This window comes from Rousettus aegyptiacus, unplaced genomic scaffold (genome assembly GCF_014176215.1).
Source record: "Rousettus aegyptiacus isolate mRouAeg1 unplaced genomic scaffold, mRouAeg1.p scaffold_m13_p_3, whole genome shotgun sequence".
In the NCBI taxonomy this organism is placed as follows: Eukaryota; Metazoa; Chordata; class Mammalia; order Chiroptera; family Pteropodidae; genus Rousettus; species Rousettus aegyptiacus.
The window spans coordinates 107,354,117-107,379,619 of record NW_023416306.1 but is presented as its reverse complement, the minus strand read 5'-3'; the positions used below and the strand labels follow the sequence as shown (position 1 = coordinate 107,379,619).

Sequence of the window (25,503 nt, the reverse complement as noted above, 5' to 3'; positions counted from 1 at the left end):
CACTCGTGTCTTCCAGGCTTCCAAACTGATCCTGCGGTCTCAGTCTTGGTGAGTGGAACATCATACCCAAGCATTCAAGGTCCTAATCTAAGCGACACCTGTGTGAACTCATTCATTTTTGTTTGTTTGCTTCTCCATAATCACCCATCTATTCCAAGTACTGATTTAAGAGAGCACAAAAGTTCTTGGGTTTTCTTTTTTTCCACATCACTGGGTTTCTAACATGTGCTGCCATTTAAAGCTAGACAAACACATCCAAATTGTTGCAATGATTCACTATCTAGCTTCAGAGGCAGGTAAAAATAATACCTTTGAAACATTGAAACATATCAAACAATAACAGAAGAGTCTAATGAATCAAATGGATTCTGTAACATTTTTCTCCCACCTCTCCCTGGGTTTCATTCATCCTAATCCAAAACCTGTTTATGTTTTACAAGTTAATCTTCTTCCTGCTTTATGTCTCTGGTGTAACATTAGGTCTGTGACCAGAGTTAGGCAACACCAGGTGAAATTCAGTCATTCAATATCTGAAAGAAGTTGTGGTCCCAGAAGCTGGAAAGAGTGTGGAAAGAATTCAGAATAGAATGAATCTTTAAATAGGTTAATTATATCCCAACAAGTGGTAGAGCAACCTTGGTAGGAGTTTCTGACTTCCGTGCGTAGGTTGAAGAATTAGACAAAGTGTAACTTGAATCTAGGGGCTTTGACTGTGAAACGGACTCTTTCACAGAGTAATGACACAGCATCCATAAAACAGGGCTCAGTGGGGCAGTTGGGGGCCTGAGAAGAGCTGCATGAAAGCCTCGGGACAAATCTCCGCTGATTATGCTCTCTGGGCCACTGAGGACCTGTTTTCAAAAAACGCACTTAGGAAGCGGCACCCCAACCATTTAAGATGACATAATTATTTCCTAGTGGGTAAGTTTGTTTTAATATCTAGAAATTTTTAAATTAAGTATAGAAATATTTAAGAGAATCAAACCCATAGCACCAATATGTTTGTATTAAGGAATTTGTGCATATTTGGTATTTTAGGTATTTTCAGAGTTTAAGAGAACTGAGTCTATTACAGTAAAAATTGGCCTTGCAATTCTAACTTTAAAGGAATAATTCGTTTAAACGTGTGATTTGAAATAGAACTTCCCTTTAAAAGTAGTTTTGAAATGTAAAAATTGAACCACCACATTTATAAATTGTTAGTTTTGTAAGAGGATTTTTTTGGTGGGAGGGGGTTGGGTATTTAGGAATGTCTTGTTAATTATCTCAGAAGACCAAATTACTTTATAAAAGTATGGAATATGTTAAATTTATAAAATATATTTTAAATTTGTTTAAATGAGTCTTAATTATATTTATAAGTGGTAACAAATAGTCATCAAATACAATCCTTTAAAGAGATTATTAAAATGTACTTGTTCATAAGTTAAATATAAAAACTTAAGGAAGAACTGGACTTCTGATTTGCATGTTTAATACAGGGAACATAAAATTTAAAAATCCAGAGTGACCTTCTTAAAATCTTTTTCTGGGCACAAAAGGGACATAATAAAAATTCACATTGACACTGCATGGCCAGTCCATTTTGTGTTCTTTTCATGTACATGATGCACAGTTAGCTGTGGTGATTGTATTTGCTTGTGTTCCCATGTCTGTTTCTTCTACTGAGCTTTTAGGAGGGACGGTGGCCACCGATGATGCAATATCCCGCACTCAAAGCATACGGCTGGCAGTAGTGGGACACGGGAATTAAACCCAGAACTGTATCTAGCTCTCCTCAGGGCCCTCCTTCCCCTGCACTGTGCTGCAGCCAGATGGGTCACTCTGCTGACTTGAGGAGGGCTTCCATTGCATTCTGGAGAAACTGAGAAAGGGAGAAGGGCTTCCCTGAGGCCAGCGTGGTGGTGGCAGAGGAATTTGGCAAAATATACTCCAAGAAAAACTAAAACTCAGAGACGACGCTTTAGACTCCATCCTCAATGGGAGCTTTTCCTCCTTGGCCAAGCTTGGAGTTTTGAGACCGCATTTTACCAAGTAAGGTGGCTTTAAAAAACAAAAACAAAATATAACGGATTGTTAAGCAACTAGTTCCTTCAATATATCAGGCTGCTTGCCTGAGAAAGAGAAAGAGTAAACACGTGTGTTCATGGTAAGGAGGTAAAATTATGTTCGTGGAATTAGGAGTGCTATATTTCACCAATTATAGATTTTTGGGGTACCAAAACTCCTCATTTGAAGTAAAATATCTTTTGGCAGAAATAAAAACAAAACAAAACAAAAAACAAGATAAGGTAACTACTTGGAATCAATCACTTAGGTATTGGGTTTGGCTTGGCGGCACTTGGAGGCTGGCTTAGTATATACTGAAAGGTTTATAACAAAGGTCTCAGGAATAGGTAGAATATGAGCAGAGACCTGGAAGTGGACAATGAGCCCAGAAATGAGGATGTCAAGGGACTGGAGACAGATTTGTACCCACTGGCTAAGCAATTCTGAAGATTGTGTGTTTGGGGTGGGGGTGGAAGTATGACTTCATGCTATTGTAATTCCCAGACTGCCTTGCCTGCTCCTGGAGACTCTGCTGGGAGTCTGCAGGTGAGGGTTCAGGTTACCATTAGTTATACCTAGCACATGTCAGATCTTCCTAAATGTTTAACAAAATTTGTTTTCAGAGTGAGGGAACAAGGCTAGGAAAATACACAGATTACAAACCTGGAAAGTTTATAAAACAATTTCTTTTTAAAAGCTCTCATTATGCTTAAAATTTTCCAGAGAGGGAGAATTTACCACCTAGGGAGACAATCTGTGCCATTTTCGGGCAGCTCTAAATATTAAAAATTTCGCTATGTAATAGAACCTAATCTACATCTCTGTCACTGCAGCAATTCTTGATGCCCCATCACTGTGAGTCATTCAAAACAAATTCAATTCCTCTTCACATTCAACCTTTTAAATATTTTAAAAGAGTTTCATGACCCGTGCCCTCCAAATATTGCTTAATCAGGTAATAGCAAGAGCTATAAAATGGCTCCTACTATTTGATCCAATAATTCCACTTGCTAAAATTGGCGAAATGGAAGGAACTCAGTGAAGAGTAAATTTGCGCAAATCTGTTTGTACTTTCCATTGTGTAACAGAGAAAAGTTAGAAATAATGCAAATTCCCCCAAATTGAGTGTAACTAAAAAAATGATGGGGGAACTATTTGACACTTTAACTGAAGTATCAATTTATCATCTTAACTGAAGACAAACACACGGAAATTATACCGATGCATGGAACTAGCATTGGACAGTGCCACAGAAAGGAAACACAACATAAAACTATATTTTCATTGAGTTACAACTATATGGGTCTCTGGGTTTATACATCAGTGAAATTCATTAGCGAATGCGGAGCCCTTCTAGAACTCTCCAAACTATGCTCTCTCCAGTCTCTCCCAGCCCAGTGAACCTACATCTGACCCAGAAGCTGTTCCACATTTTCTTTTAATTCTGTCCTGTGTGCCTTCTATTTGCAAATATTGAACAACAGTCAAAGAAGAGCCCGTGAGGACTAATTCCGGAAAGAAAGAAAGCTAAGCAGCAAACCACAAGCTCAGCCTCCCCACTCCATCCCAGTTTTCACTTCTCACTTGCTGCCGCCACCGTTCTTGTTCCGTGGAGCTTTCTGCTCCCCTTATGGTCTTCACCTGGAGAGGTGATTTCTCTTGGGAACTAGTCAGATACTATCTGGGATACAGCAGTGACAAAATAGACAAGGTCTCTGAGTTCATGGAGCTTACTTAAAAACAATAAGTAGTGGTGGAGGTGGGCTTATTATGAGAAACAGGAAATAAATAAATACTTAAACAGAGATAAGTGCTATGAAAAATGAAACAAAACAAAATAACATTATTGGGAGGCACAATGGGCGAGAGAACAGTAGGCGGGTGGTCAGGGAAGACATTTGAGAATGCAACACTGTAGTTAGCCTGAAGGATGAGAGTCAGCCACCAGAATTGTGAAAAGAGGCCTCCAGGCAGAAAGAAAAGAGAGCAAAAATCCCCCAAATTAGGCATAAGCAAGACATGTGTGAAGAACTGAAAGACGGCCACTGTGGCTGGAGTGTCACTAGTGGCTTCCCACTCAGGGAAGTGGTGAGGAATGAAGCTGGAGAGATAGGCAGAAAAGGAGCCATCATGAAAATGGGAAGCCATTGGAAGGGGTTGATGTGATCTCATTGAGATATTTTAGAAGATCACTCTGGCAAGGGTACAGCAAATGGCTTATCAGGAGGTAAGAGTGGAGTGTGTGGACTGGTATGGAAACTAATGCGCTAGCACAAGCAAGATGTAGGCAAGATGTTTGTGGTGTGGACTTTGGCAATGCCTACTTCAGAGAGGATAAGTTGTAAATTTTTTTGTTTTTTGTTTTTTTAAGCAAGGCAACCCTTGGTTGACCTCACAGATTACAAGGACTTTGTCATTTTACAATCCCTTATTTTTTTATTTTTTACACCTATGGCACTTGGTCTTTCTAGGTGGTCACCCATTTAAGTACTAACCAGGCCCGATCTTCCTTAGCTTCCAAGATCAGATGGCATCAGGTTTGTTCAGGGTGGCATGGCCATAGACAACAAGTTGTAAAATTTAAAAGCAATATTACCAATAAAATAAAACCAAAACTCGGGGGAAATTAAATAAAAAATAAAATTAGCATATATATACAACACAAATTTCTTATGCTAAGGTAACTGAAGGTCAGCCTCTAGTTTCCTTGGAAGGCACAAGTAACATGAAGATGTTCTCTCAAGTCTGTCCCTTCCTGTCCCTAAAATTTCTCTCCACGGTCTTTCATTAATTCCCCCTTACCTTGAGGCATGGTAATGAAGCAAAGCCCAAGTCACTGCTACTCTCCAAATGGACAGTGAGCAGCCTAAAGCCCCAACGTTCTGTAAAATGGCAGCTACATCTCTTGGTAAGATCCAGGTATAAGCCAGGTAATAAACATTCTAGACACAAATGTTTCTTCTGCCTTCTTTCATGTTAGGATAACACTCCTTCCCCTAAGAACCACAATGAAAATTTCTTGGGGATTATTTTAACTATTACTTACTCTACAATAAGTCTGGGGTGGGGGGAATGGCTTTTAGTCTCTGATCTGCAGGGACATGTCTATCACTCTTAGAAATTCTTTCAGGACAGGCTACTATAAAAATAAAGATAACATCTTTTACCGTGGTGGCTAGGTGGTAGGAAAGGTGATATGGTGTTCGATGTGCTTCTTTTATGGACTTGGACAGCTAAAACGAAGCCCTACAACTTACTTGTTGAGAGTGAAAGCTCTGGAGTCAGACTGCTTGAGTTCAAATCCTGGCTTCTCCACCTACTGTGTAGCTTACAGCAAGTTATTTGACTTCAATAAGCTGAATTTCATCTGTAAAATGGGAATTTGATAAACCTCAAAGAATCTGAAATTGGTGAAATGTGATGAGAACTGTTTCTGAATGCAGGAGAAGGCTTCTAAGCCTTGTCTATTCCCTGCCTCTAATCTCTCCATTATAAGCTTTCCCCTTCATATATCCCAAAAACATATATATCAACATTCTGCTATACACATAAACACATACCATACACATACACACACTCTTAGGTAGGAGCTCACATTCTTGGAGAAAGTGGTATTCAACCGTTATAAGCACAAGTATGTGTCATCTTACTTAATAAAATAAACTTTTCTAATTTAGCACAAACTAAAACAACTCCTGGAAAGGAGTAACTGGACCTCAGACCCTGCATCCAAACTTTCTCATGCTATAAGCTCAAAAATCTTCATTGACTCTCCTTTTTCCATGGGGAAAAAAGAAAATGATCCACTTCTTTTTTCCAGGCATTATGGATTCCCACAGCCAACTTAATTTATATTCCACTTTCTAATTGTAGGAACCTTAGATTCTACCAACTGTTTCCCAAACAATTTGTTTGAGTATAAGGAATATAAGAGCAGATGAGCAAAGGTTCGGACTTCCTCAACACTGGGAATAGGTTCAATATGGTTGACTCTAGAGCAACACCAGTTTGAACTGCCCGTGTTCATTTATACTAAGATTTTTTTCAATAAACACCTGTACTGTTTTCCATCTATGGTTGGGAATCTACAGAGAGCCCACTGCATGCATTGTTTTGCCATTTTGTATAGGAGACTTGAGCATCCTGGAACCAATCCCCCGTAGATACTGAAACTAAATTTTGGGGTGAGTCAACAGTTATATGTAAATTTTGGACTGCACCAGCAGTGGGCTCCTTGTTGTTCAAGTTTCAACTGTATATCCTCTAAGAAAGTTTCATAAGTACTGGCCTGTAACCAGCTACTGGGCAGCATTTACCAGTGGACACCAGGGGGTAGCAAAATCTCACTCTCCCAGTTCCCGGGCACTAATCTTAAGGAAGCTGGACAATGTCCCAGCCTCAGGGCTCCATAACCCCGAGATAGAGAAGAGCTCCAGGTCCCTGTTTCTAACTCTGCTAGGAAGATGGTCACTGTCCTAGATTATTCTTCTGACGCTAAGGAGCAGATGGATCTTGCCTCCTAAGAACATTTCCCTCTCTTCTTTTCCAGACCCAGAGGAGTGGAGAAAGGGTGGAGTTTAGCATCCTGAAGAGGTGAGAGAAGAGCCAAACCACCTAGATGACGCCCTCCTCTCCCGCTGTTCCAAGGACTGCCCAGCTCTGGCCTCCTGTCCTCACAGGAGTTGCATCCACTGGCAAGATGTTTTCCAAACGTCATCTCTCAGCCGCAGTGGCACATGCCTTCACACCCCTCTCTGGGGACTATCTGGCTTTCTGATCTCTCAAATGCCCCCAGCCTTTGGAAGCATCACCTAACTCACCACAGCTCACCGCCACCACACACACACACACCTGCCCTCAGCCCATGCAGGGCTTCTGGGTGCTAGCTCCGAAAAGAGACAAAGTATCGCCTTGCTATGCCTAAGCCGCCACTAGCCTTCCTGGGGGACCTCACCGGGCCTTCATTTCTCATCACGGGGCGGGGGAGGGTGGGTGACGCTAGAACTTTCTTAACTAGTCGACTCCCCTTTGTCCACCGCATCAGATAGCCATCCCCTCCGCCATGAGCCCAAGTGACTCTGGGAGCCTCTCTATCGCCGTCCCACAAAGAGGAAGAAGAGTCTGGCATCCAGTATCATCAAATCATGGAGTCCGATTGGGGTTCTGGTGCCTTCTCTCTGCTAGCCAAAAATGGGAGATAAGGGGATGCGGAGGGGAATAGGACAGCGACCTAGGAACTCAGAACACGTTAGCGGCTGCACACATCCCTACATCAGGAGGATCCTGATTCCGGGACCCTGCCCCCCTTCAGCCACGATGCCCACCCCAAGCCTCCACGGCTCCCTAATCCACCCCGCCCCCCGCCTCCGCCCTCCCCAGGCCGCACAGAGGAGCCCATTGTCAGAGCCCGAATGCTCGAGGCCGGAGAAGGGGGAGAGGGGAGAAGGGGAGGGCAGGCAAGCCCCTGGAGGGTGGGAGGAATCCCCTGATTTCCCTGCCCTCTCTGCTAAACCCGAGACCGGCAGCGGCCTGGGTCGGGGGTCTCTTTTGAGCCCTAGGTTCTGCCCAACTCTGGCGACCAAACAGAGGAGAGGTTCCCAGGCGAGTTAGAGACGGGAGGCTTCCGGCCGCCAAACGACCCCGGTTCTAGGCTGGGGACCCGAGGGAATTCACGGATGCCCCAGCTGCTGTGTCCCTCGCGGGAACTAAACAGATCCTGCAGAGAGCGAGGTGGTGGCGGGAAAAGAAGGCATCCTCGGCGGGGCGGGCCTCCGAGGGTCAGGGTCTCAGCTACCCGCTGGAGGGCGGAGCGGAGGAGGAAGAGGGTTGCGGGAGAGCCGGGCGAGCGGCTCGGCTGAGGGCGTCGGAGAAGCGGCGGGGAGGCTCCGCACGGGGCGGGAGTCCCGGCAGGGGGAGTCCCCGCGGGGGGTCCGGCGCGGAGGCGGGCGCTGAAGGGCGGGGAGGGGCGGGGAGGGGAGGGGCGGCCGTCTCGGCCCTCCCTGGCGGGGCCCCGCGGCCTGGGAGCCCGAGCCGGCCGAGCCGCCACCGCGGCCGGAGCTGTCCCTTAGCCAGACCCGGCGAGACGCGAGCGGCGGGAGGGAGGCGGCGGCGCGCCCGGCCCCGCCCGCCCAAGCGTCGGACGCGACCCCGCGTCGAGCCATGGTGAGTCCCGCGTCGCAACCCGGGTGTCCTCGCCGCCTCCGCGCAGCCCGCTTTGGGCCGCCAGCCCCCAGCTTCGTGCCTCCTGCTCCTGCTTTGGGCTGTTGAGCGCTCCTGGGACTCTCCTCTCTCCCATCCCCCCTTCTTTTCTTTGATCTGTCTGCCCCACCGTCTGGCTCTATCCCCAGTGGGCATTGCCTTCTCCTTTTCTTTCTTCCTCCTCTTCTCCGCCCCTTCCCCCATCCTCCTTTTAGTCTCTACCCTAATCCACACACCTCCCCTAGCTGTCCTCTGTCCTGACCTGTGCCTTCCTTTGCAGGATCTTCCCTCCCCCTCCTGGTCCCAGCTTCTTACCCGCGGGAGACCCCTGGGGGTTGGGTGCTGCAGCAGCACTGGAAGGGGCCTGGCCTCGGGTCATGAGAACTGACCTGCCTGGAACCACCATTTTCCATCCCGGTCCCCAGCCCGGTGAGCCGGACCCACCCATCCGGCCCTGGGGGACCGGCCACAGCTGGGGCTGGGCTGGGGCCAGGGACATTGCCAAAGAGGGAAATTCCTGCGGAGAAGAGAGGCTACCTCAGGATAGTGGACAGAATGGGGAAGGGGGCTCACAGTGCCAGGGGGCGTGACGCTGCCAGAACAGACGAGATAGGAGTTGTGGGGTATTGGGAGAGTGCCCCCGAGCTCACGCTGCAGGGAACCGAAGCAGTCTCAGCATATAGCCGCTGCAGAGAGGAGAAAGCACTGGCGGAGCTCCCTGCAGGGGGTAGGGGACCCTGGCAGCAGCAATTTAGGACACAGGAAGCCAGAGGGCAGAGTTAAAAGGGGAAGCCCGTACCAACGGGAGTGGACACTATACTGTGAACTTTAACTCCAGAAATACTCACTGAAGAATCACTGCACGAGTGGGCACTGCCAGGGAGCGCCCACTGCGGGCGTGGAGTGGGGAGGACACGGCCTAGGGGGTGCTCACTGCAGAGAGTGGAGGAGGGGGAGAGGCCCTGCCAGGGGGAGCTCCCTGCGGTGAGTAGAAGAGGGGGAGGAGCAGTACCGGGGCTGCTCTACCGAAGGAAAGGCACCCCCTGGCAGGGAGTCTGGAGCAAGAAGAGGAACTGGGCCAGGGAGAGCTGACTCAGTCTCTCTGGTCTCCTCTTTGGTCCCGACCGACTAGAGGCCCGGTGTCCGTGCTCCTGCCTGCCGCCTCCCACCCCAGACCCCTCCTCCCCTCCCGCCGCTGTCGTTTCCTGTGGCTGAGACTCTCGCTCAGCCATGAGCTCACCGCCCCTAATGGGTTGCAGCTGCCTCGCTGCTCCAGCTCTAGCTCCCCCCTCCTGGCCTCGGAGCGCACGGCCCACTCAGCCTACCCCCGCCCATCTCCACCCTCCCCCCACCCACCCACGCTCACTGCGCTGGCCGGGTCCCCGGAACACTGGGGGGTCTGTCTGCTCGCCCACACACAGTGGGGCCGGGTCTCTATGTGACGCACTGAATGTCCCGCTCCGGAGTGGTTGCCCTAGCTTCTCACGGTCAGGACAGGCAGACAACTTTTCCTGGAGAGACTCAAAGTAAAATAGTATGCAGTTTTGTCTTCAGGGCAAAAGCAGGGGTGGGAGTGGGGGCGGGGTAAGGTAAAGAACTAGAAAAATTCAGCAGTGAGCATCTCCTTGCTCATTTACTGCAAGGAAATCCGATAAAAGGAACTTCAAAGCCATCTTAAAAGAGAAATAAGTTTGCAAAAGCATAGCCTGAGGGGTAGTTGTTTATAGAGTGTGGGATAGAGAAAGATAACCCACTGGATTCACTTAGGGAAGAAAGTCTGGAGGAAGCAGAGCCTAGTCTTTTGAGACAGTGGCTCAAAGTAGAGAGGCTGGTGGAGAGGTCTTGCTGGAATCAGAAAAGATTTCATCTCCAATATATACCATCAAGGCCTGCTCCTCCTTTCCTCTTTTAACTGTCCCCACCCAGTTCTTTGTAACCAAATCCCGCAGGCTCTGGGAATGGATGATTGCCTCATAGCCATTCTGGGAGAGGGAAGAGGGGTGCTAGAAAAACTCAAGAAAGACAGCCCTCCTTCTCATCCAATGACCATCTCTAGCATATGATTGTTCTTGGGTGATGGCGCTGCCACTTAAGGATATCCAGATGGTAGGTCCTGTGAGGAGGGACCTGCAGGGTGGCTGTTTGAAAGCCCCCACCCTCCAGAGCTCTCAGCCATCAGTAAGTCTCCCGACGTCCCAGGAGCCTGTCTCTTGCCTCCTCGGTAGGACCTGTGCAAGTACCCTGATTCATAAGAACCAGGGACTGCCCTGAACAGAGACATTCACAGCAAATTCTTTCTTGATCTCCAAAGCCGAGATCTCAGAGCTCTCGCATTGAGTGCACTGTGAGTCCTGGACACTCTGACTTGGCCCAGCCCCACTCCCATCCTGGGCTAATTCAGCCAGCATTTCCTGAGGGCCCTCTCTGTACACACAATGTGCACATGACGAGTCCCTAGAAGCCAGGCTTGGGTGATCTGTAGGGATCTGCAGCCTGATCATGTCTCTTCCAGGAGCCCGAACCAGTGGAGGACTGTGTGCAGAGCACGCTCGCTGCCCTGTACCCGCCCTTCGAGGCAACAGCCCCCACACTATTGGGCCAGGTGTTCCAGGTGGTGGAGAGGACTTACCGGGAAGATGCGCTGAGGTACACTCTGGACTTCCTGGTGCCCGCAAAGCACCTGCTTGCCAAGGTCCAACAGGAAGCCTGTGTGAGTGGCTGTGCTTCCCTGTTTTATCTCCCCTGAGATCCTCTGCCTTACTCCAGAGAGTAGCCAGACCAACTAAATTCTTTCCACCCAGAGATGCCACCTTCCCATACTGATCCCCCAGAGGCACAGCCCCTCAGATGCTAGCACACACACACAGACGCTCATCTTCCCCTTAAGAAACATCAACTCCCAAAGACCCTGACCCTTCAGATCCAATTCCAGACATATTTTCCCTCATATTGATTACTCAGGATACTAACTCCCCCAGACGTGGCTCAACAGAGACCCTTTACTTTACAGATATAAAGACTTCCTAAGAGTCTCTGACTCCTCCAAGACAATGGCATTTGCTGACCATGTCTTTGAAATGACTCAGTTCTTACCCTCCCACACATGGAACTAGCTTCCCACCATCAGAAAACTGACCAGTCCCAAGCCTGTCCTCTGCCATATGAACACACCAAGATATCCCTCTTGCTCCCCTGGAGTTATAACCCGCCAGGCATAAGGCCACTCCTGCCTAAGATGATCCCATTCTAACTGCCCCTCCTGTTGGTTTCATCTGCAGAGGCCTGAGCACAGCCTCCCATCTCTCTCTCCAGGCCCAGTACAGCGGTTTCCTCTTCTTCCATGAGGGCTGGCCCCTCTGCTTGCATGAGCAGGTGGTGGTGCAGCTAGCAGCCCTGCCCTGGCAGCTGCTGCGCCCGGGGGACTTCTACCTGCAAGTGGTGCCCTCGGCAGCCCAAGCACCCCGCCTGGTACTTAAGTGCCTGGCCCCTGGGGGTGGGCGCGTACAGGAGCTGCCTGTACCCAGTGAGGCCTGTGCCTACCTGTTCACACCTGAATGGCTACAAGGCATCAATAAGGACCGGTCAGCAGGTCGCCTCAGTACCTGCCTGCTCTCCTCACCCTCTGGGATTCAGCGGCTACCCTGGGCTGAGCTCATCTGCCCCCGGTTTGTGCACAAAGGAGGCCTCGTGGTAGGACATCAGCCAAGCACGCCGCCCCTAGAGCTGCCCTCTGCACCCCCAGGGCTCCCCAGCCCTCCACTCCCTGAGGAAGCCCTGGGCACCAGGAGTCCTGGGGATGGGCATAATGCCCCTGCTGAAGGACCAGAGGGCGAGTATGTGGAGCTACTGGAGGTGACACTGCCCGTGAGGGGGAACCCCATGGATGCCGAGGGCTCCTCAGGCCTCTCCAGGACCCGGACAGTACCCACCCGCAAGGGTGCTGGAGGGAAGGGCAGGCACCGGAGACACCGAGCGTGGGTGCATCAGAAGGGTCCGAGCCCTCGGGACCAGGATGGGGCACGCCCACCAGGTGAGGGGAGCAGCAGCGGACCCTCCCCCAGATCTCCCCCTGGAGCTGAGGCACTCCCAGAGGCACCAGCCCTGGAAGTATCTGAGCCCCCAGCAGAGGTACTGGGGGAAACCTCAGAATCCTGCCCCCTGAGGGCAGGGGAAGTTGGGAGAGGAGCGGGCCAGGGAAGTGAAGGACCACCTGGCACCCCTCGGAGGACAGGCAAAGGAAACAGGAAAAAGAAGCGAGCTGCAGGCAAAGGGGCTCTTAGCCGAGCAGGGGACAGTGTCCCACTGATCCCTGGGGACAAGGAAGAGACCAGCCAACAGGAAGTCCTCATCAATCTGCCTTCACCAAATGAGCATGAACTTCCAGGAGGCAGCCTGGTTATGGAGGAGCATGAAGGCTCGAGGAAGCCAGAGTCTGGGCCAAAAGAGGAACTCAAACAAACAGACGAAAAAGAGCCTCGGTCCCCAGAAGCTTGTGGGCCTATAGAAGAGAGGGCCAGAGAGAAAGAGCAGGAGGGGCCGAGCCTCGTGTGCATGGCAGGTGAGATGACACTGAGACCAGTGGGGCAAGGGGCAGCCTGCGTATGTTAGGCCTCCGGAAGGGGGCTGGAGGAGGAGGAGAGGTGAGGCTGGGAGCAGAACAGCCACACCCAGCCTCACTTCAGGCCCATAGCTCTACCCATGTCTGTGCAGGACCCACAGGTCCTGAAGGGCTCCTTTCAGATGCCCCAACACTACCCCTGGAGACCGTGCAGGAAGTGAAAGGGAACAGTATCTCAGAAGAGGCTCCTCCAGTCTCCATCTCTGATGACCCTGACATAGCTTGGGATTTGATGGCATCTGGATTTCTCATCCTGACTGGTCAGTGGGCATCAGTGGTTGAAGAGAAAAGGGTCAAGGAAAGAGAACAGTTGGGGTGGGGTGCAGAGGGAGGCAGGGTGGATGGGAGGTAGCCAAGGCCTGCCCCCAGCCAGGACAGCCTGGCCATTTTGTGTCCTCAGGAGGAGTGGACCAGAGTGGGCGAGCTCTGCTGACCATTACCCCACCGTGCTCTACTGAGGAGCCCCCACCCTCCCGAGACATGCTGAGCGCTGCTCTTCATTACCTCCACTCGCTGCTCAGGTAACCAAGGCCCTGCACACTAACCTCCTGAGTCATGAGGACTCGCTCTCCTCTCTTCTCAGAACACTGACAGCCTGACCTCTAGGACACCTACTTCTTTAACCCTTATGTTTTCAAGTCAGTAACCTCTGACTTTACTGATCCCCTACCCTCCAGGATATCTACATCAATCCTCAAAATCAACATTGTTCTCTTCCGATATCCTTAGACACTAGCTAGGTTATCAGGACATTGATTCACTCATTCAACAACTATTTATTGAGCACCAAGAACCTATTAGGGACCATGCTACATGCCGACATTGAATGTATACCCTCAAGAGCATGGAATTCTTAATTTTCTACACCCTGATCCTGTGACCCAGTAGCCATTTGAATATAGACTCCTGATTACTGGGTTACTACCTCTTAGACACACATCCCAGACTTTGGCCATTGGCCCATCGCCTCCCAAACATACCAGGAACTCACTTCTCCTGTGAACTAATAACACTAAAGCCAGGGCCTGTACCTCTGTCTCCCCAACACACACACACGCACACCACTGCCTCCCTGGATCTTCCTGCCCTCACAGGCCTGATCTGCAGATATTGGGGCTGTCCATCCTGCTAGACCTTCGCAAGGCACCTCCCCTGCCTCCTGCACTCATTCCTGTCCTGAGTCAACTTCAGGAAACCAGCCCTTTGAGACAGGTACTTCTTCCGATCCAAACTCTTCCCTGGTAGCCATCCCAGGCCTTCCAGTTGCCCACAGTTTAGGGTTATTCTTCCCCCCTCAGGACTCAAGTGACCCTCCCCTCATTCAGCGGCTGCTGCTTCTCAGTAACAATGACCCTCCCGCTGAGCTCTGCGGACTTCAGGTTTGAGCCCCTCACTCCCACCTAATCCCTCTCAGTAGTGGAGAGTGGAGAAGAGGCTGGCTGGAGCCCCAGGGTGGTCCCTGAACCCCTGAGTGCCCAGGTGAGAAATCCCTTGCTTTCATATGACTACAGGGTGCTGAGCTGCTGTCAGAGAATGATCTGAAAAGAGTGGTCAAGCCAGAGGAGCTGCAGTGGGATTTGGGAGGTCACAGGGAGCCGTCTCCGAGCCACTGGGTAGAGACACACCAGGTAAGCTTCGCCTTTCCCACCCCAGAACACCGGAAGCCAGGACTGACCCAGCTGAGGACATTCTAAGAGAAAAAGCAGATCAAGACATTCCCAAGGAGTTGGGAAAAACTGGTTTCCATTCCATTCAATTCAATAAATATTATGACTCACAAACCATAGGCTACCAAAGAGACTAGAGGAGTATATTAACTAAATTCTTAATGTGACATTAAATTGCATATGATTTTTGGTGGGAGATAGGTCAGGAACAACTAGAGAATAGTACAAAATAGTGTCACTGGGGTTCTGGAAAGAGCTGAGAATCAGAAAGGCTGGCTCTGGTTCCGCGTGAACTTGGATAAGTTATTGTACCTCACTTCTGGAGGTGGTGCCTTTCTGTACCTGTTCTGTGCACCAACAGCCGGGCTTCAAGATTCCTGCCCACAAAGTACAGCAATTGTGATATAATCTGACTCTATGAAGCTAAGTGCTGTGACTAATCAAGAAAAGAGGTATAAGTCTGCTGCCATGCCACCCTGAACGTGCCGGATCTTATCCGATCTCAGAAGCTAAGCAGGGTCAGGCCTGGTTAGTACTTGGATGAGAGACCACCTTGGAATACCAGAGAGAGAGAAAGAAAAAGAGGTATAAACATGATCTGAGCTGAACATTAAAGGGGGTCTCTAAGCCATGTATCAAAGGGGACATGGATCTGAAAAGGCCGAGAGGAGGGTTTTATAGGGTGAAGACCCAGTGCAGAGAGAGGAAAGGAGACTCATGTTTACTAAGCTACACAGTGTGTCAGGCCCATGCTAGGTGCTTACATAGCAACATCTTTTTAAACCTCACAAAATCTGGTGTGTCTTATCTGGACTTTACAGTTGAGGAACCTAAGGTTTACTAATTGTATAACATTGGGCAAGTTTTACAATCAGTAAGCAAGAAATTCAGCAGCTGAAGCCAGCATTGCCTCCATGAAAGTCTCTGGAACTGCCCACCTTCACCCCAGGGCTAGGGCTCCATATTTTAAACTCTGTCCCCGGACTCCATCCTTATGTGTGTGTTTCAGGAGGTGGCACGGCTGTGCCGCCTATGCCAAGGTGTGCTGGGCTCTGTACGGCAAGCCATTGCGGAGCTGGAGGGAGCAGCAGAGCCAGAGGGAGAGGTATGAAATGAGACAGGACTAAAGGGCGTGGGGTGTGGACTCTGATGGAGCCCCAACTGTCGACTGCTCCCTGCTCCCAGGAGGCGGTAGGAATGCCCGAGCCCCTACAGAAGGTGCTGGCAGATCCCCGGCTGACAGAGCTACAGAGGGATGGTGGTGCCATCCTGATGAGGCTGCGCTCCACCCACAGCAGCAAGTATGAGGCGGGTGTGGGGTGGGCAAGTGGACATGGCAATTGGAGGCACGGTAGAGGGCTGCCAATAAATCTTAGCTGCCAAATCATTCTTACTGAGCGTGCATCTGGACAAGATATTATGATTTTCCACTAATTATCCCATAATCCTCACAAGGTTCCTATGTGCTAGTTAGAATTAAAAATGGGGATTTGAAGGATCGAGAATGTTAAATCTCTTGGCCAAGGTTAGTCAGTAAATGGAAGAGTTGGGATTCAAATCTAGGGCCATACGCTGACCCACAATGTCATGCCACCTCTCATGTTGGGATGCAAGAACGGAAGGGTAGGGTGACAAAGACAATCGTTCATTCTGCCTTCCCCTGCACACACACCTTCCCCAGGCTGGAGGGCCCAGGCCCAGCCACACTGTATCAGGAGGTGGACGAAGCCATTCACCAGCTCGTGCGTCTCTCCAACTTGCACGTGCAACAGCAGGAGCAGCGGCAACGCCTGCACCGACTCCAGCAGGTGAGACAGGACCCCCGGGACCCTCTTTCTCCGCTTAGGGGCCCGTCCTCCAGCAACCCCTTTTCCGCTGGTACTTAGAGTTAATGGTGTTCTTCTAACCTGTCTTGGTTGACTGGCCCTCCCTCGCTCCTCACCTCCCCTGGAGGTTGGTCATGGTCAGTGTGAGAGTCAAGAGGGAGATAGAATCTCAGGACCAGCAAAGAAGAAAGGCCACATTTCCCCCTCCCCACTGTTTATGTTTGATCAAGAACCTTTAGTGATTGTGAGAGATGCTCTGGTGTCCTACGGGTCTGGGAAGAGCTGATTGACTGGAGTGCCTGCCTCCTTAGTGCAAAACTAATAAACATCTACTGGTACCAGCTCTTTAGCTCACTGCCACCCATGCTCCCTCAATTTCTTATACAATGTCATCCTCCAAACCTGAGGCTCGAAAGGTTCCCACCTCCCTCCACCTTGGACGGAGAGGGCAATGAAAGCCCTAAATGCCGTGGGAACTAAGGCCTCTTTGTGGGGAAGATTCAGGGATAAGGCTGGCTTCTCTCAATCTTGGTTCTTCTCTTCTGGGTTAAGAGCCCCATAAGGATTTGCTCTCCAGCCTACCATGGGGGATAAAAGGGCCTTTGAAATCTGATGGTTTCTCCCCAGCCCCAAGTGTGGTGAGTGAACACCTCAGCGAAGGGTCATCTCAGAGCCAATGTCAAAAGGCAGGGGAGGGGGTGGGGTGGCAGGGCGCTCTGTTTCCTGGAATTTCTGCACATTGGCTTCCTCCATCCAGTGTCCAAGGTGTTGTATCCCTACTGCTTACGTGCTTGCTTGTTAGCCGTTTCCCTACACTGTTTAAAAACCGTTACCACACGGAATGTGGAGTCTAAAGTGCTCAGCTTAAGTTCTGGCTCTGCTAGGAGAGAGATGTTGGACACATCTTGAAGCGACTCTGAATTCCCAAGTCCTCATCTATGGAATGGAGATGATGATAACACTTACATGGGTGTTAGGATGACCAGATGAATTCAGCAAAAGATTATAGCAGCATTCATTGTTGGCTCTGGTTATTAGGAACATTCTGACTTCTCATCCTCAGACTGTCTCACTCAGCTTCCAGCCTTTCTTCAGAGGGAAAGTTGACCTTTTTTGATCAAATATCCCGAACCAGTACTCTCACACACACACACACACACACACACACACACACACGCACACCTCCCTCTTGGGCCATTTCTCCAAGGCCGGTCACTGGGCCTCTGGCCCACCCACCATTGGTTTGGTGAATGCGAAATTTCTCCTGGCTCTCCTTTAGGTCCTCATCCCCTCATCCTGCCTCAGGCTAACACCCATTTTACCTATTTCACCTCCGGGCATAGCCCTGGAGCCCTAACCCACCTGCCTCGGTGCATCCTGCCAGCCCAGCTTCCCCTGCATCTCTGCTTTACAGAGATGTCTTACTCACTTTCTCACTTGGCCTTGTGGAAACTACTTCCATTCACTGTTATCATTCCCACTTCACAGCTGAGATGAAGTGGTCCGCCCAAGGTTCTGTGGATCTGAGTGGTGGGGTTGGAGCTGGATCTCGGCTTTCTTCTTCCTTCTTGCTGCACAGCCGCCTCCTCCCTCACAGCCCTCTCTCCCACCCCATCTGTCCCAGGTGCTGCAGTGGCTCTCGGGCCCAGGGGAGGAGCAGCTGGTGAGTTTCACTGCACCCGGAGACTCCCTGTCTGCCCTGCAGGAGACAGAGCTCCAATTCCGGGCTTTCAGTGCTGAAGTTCAGGTAAGAAGGCAGAGAGGGGCAGGTGAGAGGAGACATGCGGGAGGAAGTGGGAGACCAAGTGGGACTCGGGACCACGTCTGAGCACAGCCCCCCTCCTCCAGGAGCGCCTGGCCCAAGCACGGGAGGCCCTGGACCTGGAGGAAGACACCGCCTCCCAGAAGGTTCTGGATATTTTTGAACAGCGGCTGGAGCAGGTTGAGAGTGGCCTCCACCGGGCACTGCGGTTACAGCGCTTCTTCCAGCAGGTGTGTGCACAGCCTCTTTCTTCTATGCCCGCCATTGTCTTTCTTTTGCCTGGAGAGGCTGATTGGGTCGTTGTCAAAAGCAAGGACTCGGGAGGCCATCTGCTTGGCTTTAAGTATTGGTTCTGCCACCTACTTGCTGAATGACCTGGGACAAGATACCAAACCTGAGTGTGCCACCTTGCAGGGCTGCTATGAGGATTATATAAGCAACATATAGAAAACACTTAGTGTAGAGTCTGCCACTAATAAATTTGTAGAAGTAGTGCATATTCTTTCACCTAGACTGCTGTCTCCATTCCAGCTCGGAGTGGCATGGTCAGGCAGTGATGCTGGAATACTGAGGGGATGTGTTCTGAGAGGACTGGGAAGGTGATGGACATTGAGAAGCCATCAGCTTAAAAGGACAGGAACGGTCGTCCGCAGCATGTGGGAGCAGCGCAGGACCTCATTCCATCCTCTCCACATTCCTAACCCCTTTGGCCTTGCAGGCACATGAATGGGTGGATGAAGGTTCCGCCAGGCTGGCAGGAGCAGGGCCAGGTCGAGAGGCAGTGCTGGCAGCCCTCGCCCTTCGGCGGGCCCCAGAGCCCAGCGCCGGCACCTTCCAGGAGATGCGGGCCCTGGCCCTGGACCTGGGGAGCCCAGCAGCCCTGCGAGAATGGGGCCACTGCCGAGCCCGTTGTCAAGAGCTGGAGAGGAGGATTCAGCAACAGCTGGGAGAGGAGGCTAGTCCACAAGGCCACCGGCGACGACGGGCAGACAGTGCCAGCAGTGGAGGGGCCCAGCGGAGCCCCCATAGCCCCTCACCCAGCCTCAGCTCCCTGCTGCTCCCCAGCAGCCCTGGGCCACGGGCAGCCCCGTCCCATTGCTCTCTGGCCCCCTGCGGAGAGGACCATGAGGAGGAGGGCCCTGAACTGGCTCCAGAAGCGGAGGGCAGGCCACCGAGGACTGTACTGATACGAGGCCTAGAGGTCACCAGTACGGAGGTGGTAGACAGAACGTGCTCACCCCGGGAACATGTGCTGCTGGGCCGGGCAGGAGGGCCAGACGGGCCCTGGGGAGTAGGCACGCCCCGGATGGAGCGCAAGCGGAGCATCAGGTGAGAGCCCCACCCAACTGGTGCCTGAGAGGCAGGCCTGACTGCCCAGCAGGAAAAGAATATGACGTTGTGGGGGGTGGTGAGTCCCTCCCGTGTCCTAGCCCCCTCTGCCACTCCTCGTTGTACCCGCAGTGCCCAGCAGCGTCTGGTGTCTGAGCTGATTGCCTGTGAACAGGAGTATGTGGCCACTTTGAGTGAGCCAGTACCACACCCTGGATCTGAGCTGACCCCTGAACTTCGCAGCACCTGGGCCGCTGCCCTGAGTGTACGGGAGAAGCTTCGAAGCTTCCATCGGACACACTTTCTGCGGGAGCTTCAAGGTTGCGCCACCCACCCCCTGCGCATTGGGGCCTGCTTCCTTCGCCACGTGAGTGACCCTCTAAAACTTCTCCCAGGTCCTCTTCCTTCAGATATTTCAGCCCTACCCACTTGGTCTTGCTTCTCAGTATCTGTTCCCCACCCCCTCCCTACCAAAATATATGGTCCAATATGCTGGGGCCTAGCGCTATTTCCCGGACCCCTCTAGACCTACTCAGCCTCTGTGTCCCTGTCCTAAAGTGCTGCCTGGCCTTCTCTACAGAAGCGTCATTCCCTAGGCAGAAAGAATGAGTGCTCCCTGGTGGCCTGCCCTTCCTTTGGGCTGCAGTGAGGATGTAGAGGAGGAAAGGGAGGGGCTCGTCTGCGGGGATGGCTTATTTATCTGTTGCCACAGGGGGACCAGTTCAGCCTTTACGCCCAGTACGTGAAGCACCGACACAAACTGGAGAATGGTCTGGCTGCGCTCGGCCCCCCAACCAAGGTAACCTTTTCTCCAGCCTTCATGAGAAGGGGATGGGCCAGGAAGATGTGAAGCCCACCTCAATTCAAAGTCTCTCAGGAAAAAAATGTTTTCCTGGATGTGCCCAGGAACATCACCTACCAATAATCTCCCAGATTGCTGAGACAGGCACTGGACTGGGTGCCAGGTGAGCCTATCTGTCTCCTCTCTAACCTAGGGCTCCATGGAGGGTGGCCCTCACCTGCCCCGAGCCCTGCAACAGCCCCTGGAACAGCTGGCTCGGTATGGGCGGCTCCTGGAGGAGCTCTTAAGGGAAGCGGGGCCTGAACTGAGTTCTGAGCGTCAGGCTCTTGGGGCCGCTGTGCAGCTGCTCCGGGAACAAGAGACCCGTGGCAGAGACCTGCTGGCCGTGGAGGCCGTGCGTGGCTGCGAGGTGAGGCCAGAGCCCCAGTCACTATAGTTCAAACTGCCTAGCTCTGTGGCCTCTGAAGCAGTCTGGGCTGGTGAAAAGAGAACTAGACTCAAGGTCAGAGGGCCCCAAGCTGTAATTTCTAACCAGTTGGATGGCCGTAGTCAAGTCACTGAACTTCACTGGGCCTCAGGTTCAGCTATAAATAAAGCAGCTGTGTCCTACCCATCATACCATGATTCTACATCTGCCTGTCCTTTCCTTTTCCTTTCCGAATTCTTATCTTTCCTTAAGATAAGAATTATCTTCCTGCACTTCCTCCTGCATCTCAGCACTTAACACATACCTTATTCTCTACCTAGTCTCTTTCCAGCCCAGAACAGGTTCCAGAACAGGTTGGAAACCTACCTCCTCTGGGATAGACCTCTTCCCCGTCGATTCTTTGCTGATTCTCTTCCCGAGGCAAAATTGTGCTTTCCCCTCCAACATTCAAAGGGTTCCCATAGGGGAGGCTGTAAACCCTACTACGCAAATGTACCTTTCGTTTTCAGGGGCTGTGCTACTAAGCCAGGTATTCTGTGTGTAGTGACCAGTAGGTGGATTCCAGGCCAAATTAGGGCTTCCTTAATTGCCTGACTCTCCCTGAGAAATAGTCATTAGGCCCTTGCCCTATAAATCCCATTTTTACTCCCCATAAAATATACACAAAAAGCCTCCAGGGCCAATGACCTTTCCGTTTCCTTCCTCCAGACAGATCTGAAGGAACAGGGACAGCTCCTACACCGAGACCCCTTCATTGTCATCTGTGGCCGAAAAAAGTGCCTTCGCCATGTCTTTCTCTTTGAGCATCTCCTCCTGTTCAGCAAGCGCAAGGGCTCTGAGGGGGGGTCGGAGACCTTTGTTTACAAGCAGGCCTTTAAGGTACAATGCCTGCAGGGAAAAAAGGGGTGGTGGGGAATGAGTCAGGAAGTCATAATCTTCTCAAGAACTCGGGATATTTTGGAACTTCAACCCCAACCGAGATTTAGAATCTCCATCGTCTAGAACAGGCTTTTGGCCTGTAACCAACCATCAGTTAGAGTGTCGGGGTGATAGAAGTCCCTGTCCTAGGGTCTACTCCTTGGGGTTTTCCTCACTGTTCATGAAGGAGACTCATGAGGCATTCCAAGCCAGAAAGGAGGACGACCCTAGGTAATGACCTATGGTCCTAGATCAGGCTGTGTGGCATGATTCTAAGGTTTTCTAGACTTTGTGCCCCTACACTAGTTCCAGCCCTTCAGGGGGGACTACAGTGTAGAGAAAAAAAGCTTAGGTTTGGAATAACATAGACATGGGTTTAAACCTTCCTTTTCTAATAAGCTGTGATAAGCTCTTAGGCAAGTTGCTTCATGTCTCTGGGCATTCCCCTTCTGTAAATTATGGTTGCTATGGAGACTAAATGTCGAGCACTTGGCCCATGGTAGGTGTTGGGCAAACATTTACTGAACGTCTACCAGATGCCAGGCTAAGTGTAATGTTTTTCCATGTGGTACCATCTATCTGGGACTCACTTCATCCTCACCCCTCTCCTCTGCTCTTTCTCAGACTGCTGACATGGGGCTAACAGAAAACATCGGGGACAGCGGGCTCTGCTTTGAGCTGTGGTTTCGGCGGCGGCGTGCACGGGAGGCATACACTCTGCAGGCGACCTCAGCAGAGATCAAACTCAAGTGGACAAGTTCTATTGCCCAGTTGCTGTGGAGACAAGCAGCCCACAACAAGGGTACCAGGCAAAGCCTGGGGAGGGTGTGCTTGGGGATCAAGGTTATATATAGCAGGAGGTTAGCTGGAGAGTGTGAAGACCACTTGGGACAACAGCGTGTACGACGGAGAAGGAATTACTTATGAGAATATTCAAGATATGATTAGAGAGAGATTGATGAGATAGCAATTAGTCTCAGGTATTCCAAAAGGAGAGAGGAATCTAGCAAATTTCAGGGAAGCAAAAGCAAAAGGCCGGGCAAAAAGAGTAAGAAAATGTTCACTGGACTTGGGTTCCAGATTTTACTTGCTGCATGACCTGGTCAAGTTCTGGGGTTTTTGCTGGTTTTTGTTTAGTTTTGAATTCTCTGAACCTCATTCTACTCATCTGAAAAAAATGAAAAGTAATATCTACATTTTGGCATGATAGGGAGAATTAAATAAGGTGATATATATGAAAGCACTTGATTAACTGTAAAGGTATGTAAAAATATGAGTTTCACTCTCGACACCCAAAATAAAGGGAAGAAGTTGGGCAGCTGGAATGGTAAATGGACAGGATGCAACATACAGGAAAGGAGAGACATGTGGGGAAGAAGTCGAGGACCACTGTCTCCATCCATGTCGTGACGGTCAACAGGAAGAGTAATGAGATAACAGGGGAATAAGGGAGAGAGAGATGAGAGTTGGGAAGGAGCAAAAGGAAGAGTGGACCAAAATGATGCTAGGGCTGGAGCAGAGAAGGGGCAAAAGGAGGTTGATAACAGGGTCTCTGTTCCCTAGAGCTCCGAGTGCAGCAGATGGTCTCCATGGGCATCGGAAATAAACCCTTCCTGGACATCAAGGCCCTTGGAGAGCGGACACTGAGTGCCCTACTCACTGGAAGAGGTGAGGGCCACAGTGCTGGGGGTTGGCCCCCAGAAGTCAAGACCTTGACAGTGAGGGTACAGTGAGTGGGGAGACAAGGTAGAAAGTGAGAAAGGGTAGTGAATGGATATGTCTTCCCAGAAATTGTGGGATTGACTGGGAGGCACTCTATGAGACGGAGAGGGTCTTTTCAGGGAGCCAGGAGGGCTTTTCCACACCAGTACCCCACCCTCCCCACCCCCCACTCTCTGCAGCTGCCCGCACCCGGGCCTCCGTGGCCGTGTCATCCTTTGAGCATGCCGGCCCTTCCCTTCCCGGCCTCTCACCGGGAGCCTGCTCCCTACCTGCCCGCGTCGAGGAGGAGGCCTGGGATCTGGACGTCAAGCAAATTTCCCTGGGTGAGGCACCTCTCAAGGGGTGGCTCCCAACAGCTGGGTCATTATGTGATGTTCAGGCTGCTTGCTGCTGAGCAATTCCTTTTTCTAGCCAAGTAGCCCAGTTGCCATGACAACTATTTACAGCTTCCCAATTGCTAAAAGAGCCTTCCATCTGGTTGCTAGGGTAGTACTTACAGCAGCCTGTTGCTAAGAAGCACTTCTGTACCTCTCTCTCTAGCTCTCCTTGGGTTTCTATGGAAACTGCCTCAGCTTCCTGTTGTACCCTCCTGGTTCACCGCGGCAATCCTTATAGTTTCCTGTCGCTTCTTCCCTGGTTGCTCTAATGATGCTGCTGACATTTCCTGCCTCTCGGTAGGGGGTTTCTCTTGCAAGTGGATTGCTATAGTGACTCACAGCTTCCTGTTGCTATGGAGCTTTTTCTTCCCTGATGGAGCAGCTTGGTTGCTTAAGGTAATCTAGAGGGGTTCTATACCCTGCTCTCACCCTAGCTTCCCCTCCAGCCCCAGAAACACTTGACTCTTCTGGAGATGTGTCCCCAGGACCAAGAGACAGCCCCAGCCTGCAACCCCCCCACCCTGGGAGCAGCACTCCCACTCTGGCCAGTGGAGGGATCTTAGGGCTATCCCGGCAGGTAAGTCCCTGCAATAGGGCTGGGAATGGGTGACTTCCGCCACTTTCTGGGTGGGCTCTTCTGATCTTTCAACCCATGGAAGGCAGGGGGAGCCAGTGAGCCTGTGCTCCCAGAGAGGCTACAGGTTGGCTATACTGTCCAGTCTGCCTTTCTCCTCATCCAGGCCTGGCTGAGAGTCACTAAAGTCAGAAGTGAAAAGGAATCTTTAATAAGTAGCACAATGCAAAAGTAGATGAAAAGGGGAGAATGCCAACAGCCTGGTTTGGACTTGGATTAAATCAGCAAATTCAGAAACTCTGAGGGGGAAAGAGGTGAATCGACAGGCTTAGGGGAGAGAGAAGGGGATATAAGAAAGAGGTCATTTCTTATCCTTTCAATTCACTGAAGTTTCTCTCCTCTAAGAGTCATGCCCGAGCCTTGAGTGACCCCACCACGCCTCTGTGACCTGGGTGAGTTGGTACCCCTTTTCTACCACATACAACACCCTTTCCCACTTGCATGTACCATCCTTCCTCCTCCCAGTTGCTTAACTGCTTGGGAGTCAGCCTCTTCCTTCTCCCAACCCATCTCCCTCTTCTCTCCTGGCTTCTAGAGAAAATCCAGAACTTGGCTACAGTCCCTCCTCTCAGCACATTTTGGTCTGGGATGGCAGTGGGACATAGTGAAGGACTGGAAGAGCACTGACTTCCTTCCCTCTGCTTCCTGGACAGAGAGGTCAAAGGACCAGCGTGTTTCCCTGCTACCGCTATCTCTATAGCTCTCCCCAGCTGGGCACCTTCCCTCAGGAACCAGAGTAGCCATACTTGCTTGCCTTCATACCCTGGAGGCAGGGAAATTGTCCCTGGTGCAGTCCTTCCCCATCCTGGGCCATCCTAGGCCATACTCCCAGGGCACCACCCCCATGTCAGGCCTCCCTGGACAACCAGTGTTTTCCCCTTTTTCCCACCTTCTGGGTCTCCCTGAGAAGACTCGTCTCTGCCAGGTCAACCATAATTCCTGGTAACTCCATTCTGGGGTGTCATAAGAAACAGCTATGCAAGCCATTTTATGAGGGTGAGGCGGGGAACTGCAAACTTTATATATGTAATTACTGTTATTACAATACTATTGTTCTATTAAAATGTATTTACTCACATTTTGTGTCCAAAGAGCTAGAGAGCAGTCCTCTGGGTTGAGGTGATACTACTAACTTCAACACTTCCCCTCAACCATTAACTAGAACACAGAAAAT

General features: G+C 50.9%; 2 protein-coding genes across 7 annotated transcripts in view; one reads left to right on the top strand and one right to left on the bottom strand.

The window, feature by feature from the left end:
* The window catches only part of RNASE13 (ribonuclease A family member 13 (inactive)), a 31,644-nt gene extending 22,330 nt beyond the window's left edge, over positions 1-9,314 (bottom strand). The window contains exon 1 of one of the 2 annotated variants that reach the window (XM_016165601.2): positions 8,563-9,314. The gene's annotated coding sequence lies outside the window, so the exon portion shown is untranslated. The remainder of the gene's footprint in view (positions 1-8,562) is intronic. The other variant, XM_016165602.2, reaches the window with a different exon arrangement.
* Positions 8,044-25,407, top strand: ARHGEF40 (Rho guanine nucleotide exchange factor 40). Of its 5 annotated transcripts, none has more exons than XM_016165585.2 (24): positions 8,044-8,211; positions 10,760-10,957; positions 11,560-12,805; positions 12,958-13,125; positions 13,266-13,386; positions 13,960-14,077; positions 14,164-14,244; positions 14,377-14,493; positions 15,542-15,637; positions 15,718-15,833; positions 16,214-16,340; positions 17,983-18,105; positions 18,207-18,350; positions 18,839-19,449; positions 19,582-19,816; positions 20,162-20,248; positions 20,445-20,660; positions 21,387-21,557; positions 22,221-22,398; positions 23,160-23,264; positions 23,498-23,641; positions 24,142-24,272; positions 24,675-24,721; positions 24,865-25,407. In XM_016165585.2, the coding sequence occupies exons 1-23, from the start codon at positions 8,209-8,211 to the stop codon at positions 24,714-24,716; spliced, it is 4,578 nt and encodes a 1,525-aa protein (XP_016021071.2). In that variant the 5' UTR covers positions 8,044-8,208; the 3' UTR covers positions 24,717-24,721; positions 24,865-25,407. The 5 variants fall into 5 exon arrangements, with proteins under 5 accessions (XP_016021071.2, XP_036095016.1, XP_036095017.1 ...); XM_036239123.1 differs by having other exon boundaries at positions 24,130-24,272; XM_036239124.1 differs by lacking the exon at positions 23,498-23,641.
* The last annotated feature ends 96 nt before the right edge of the window (positions 25,408-25,503 follow it).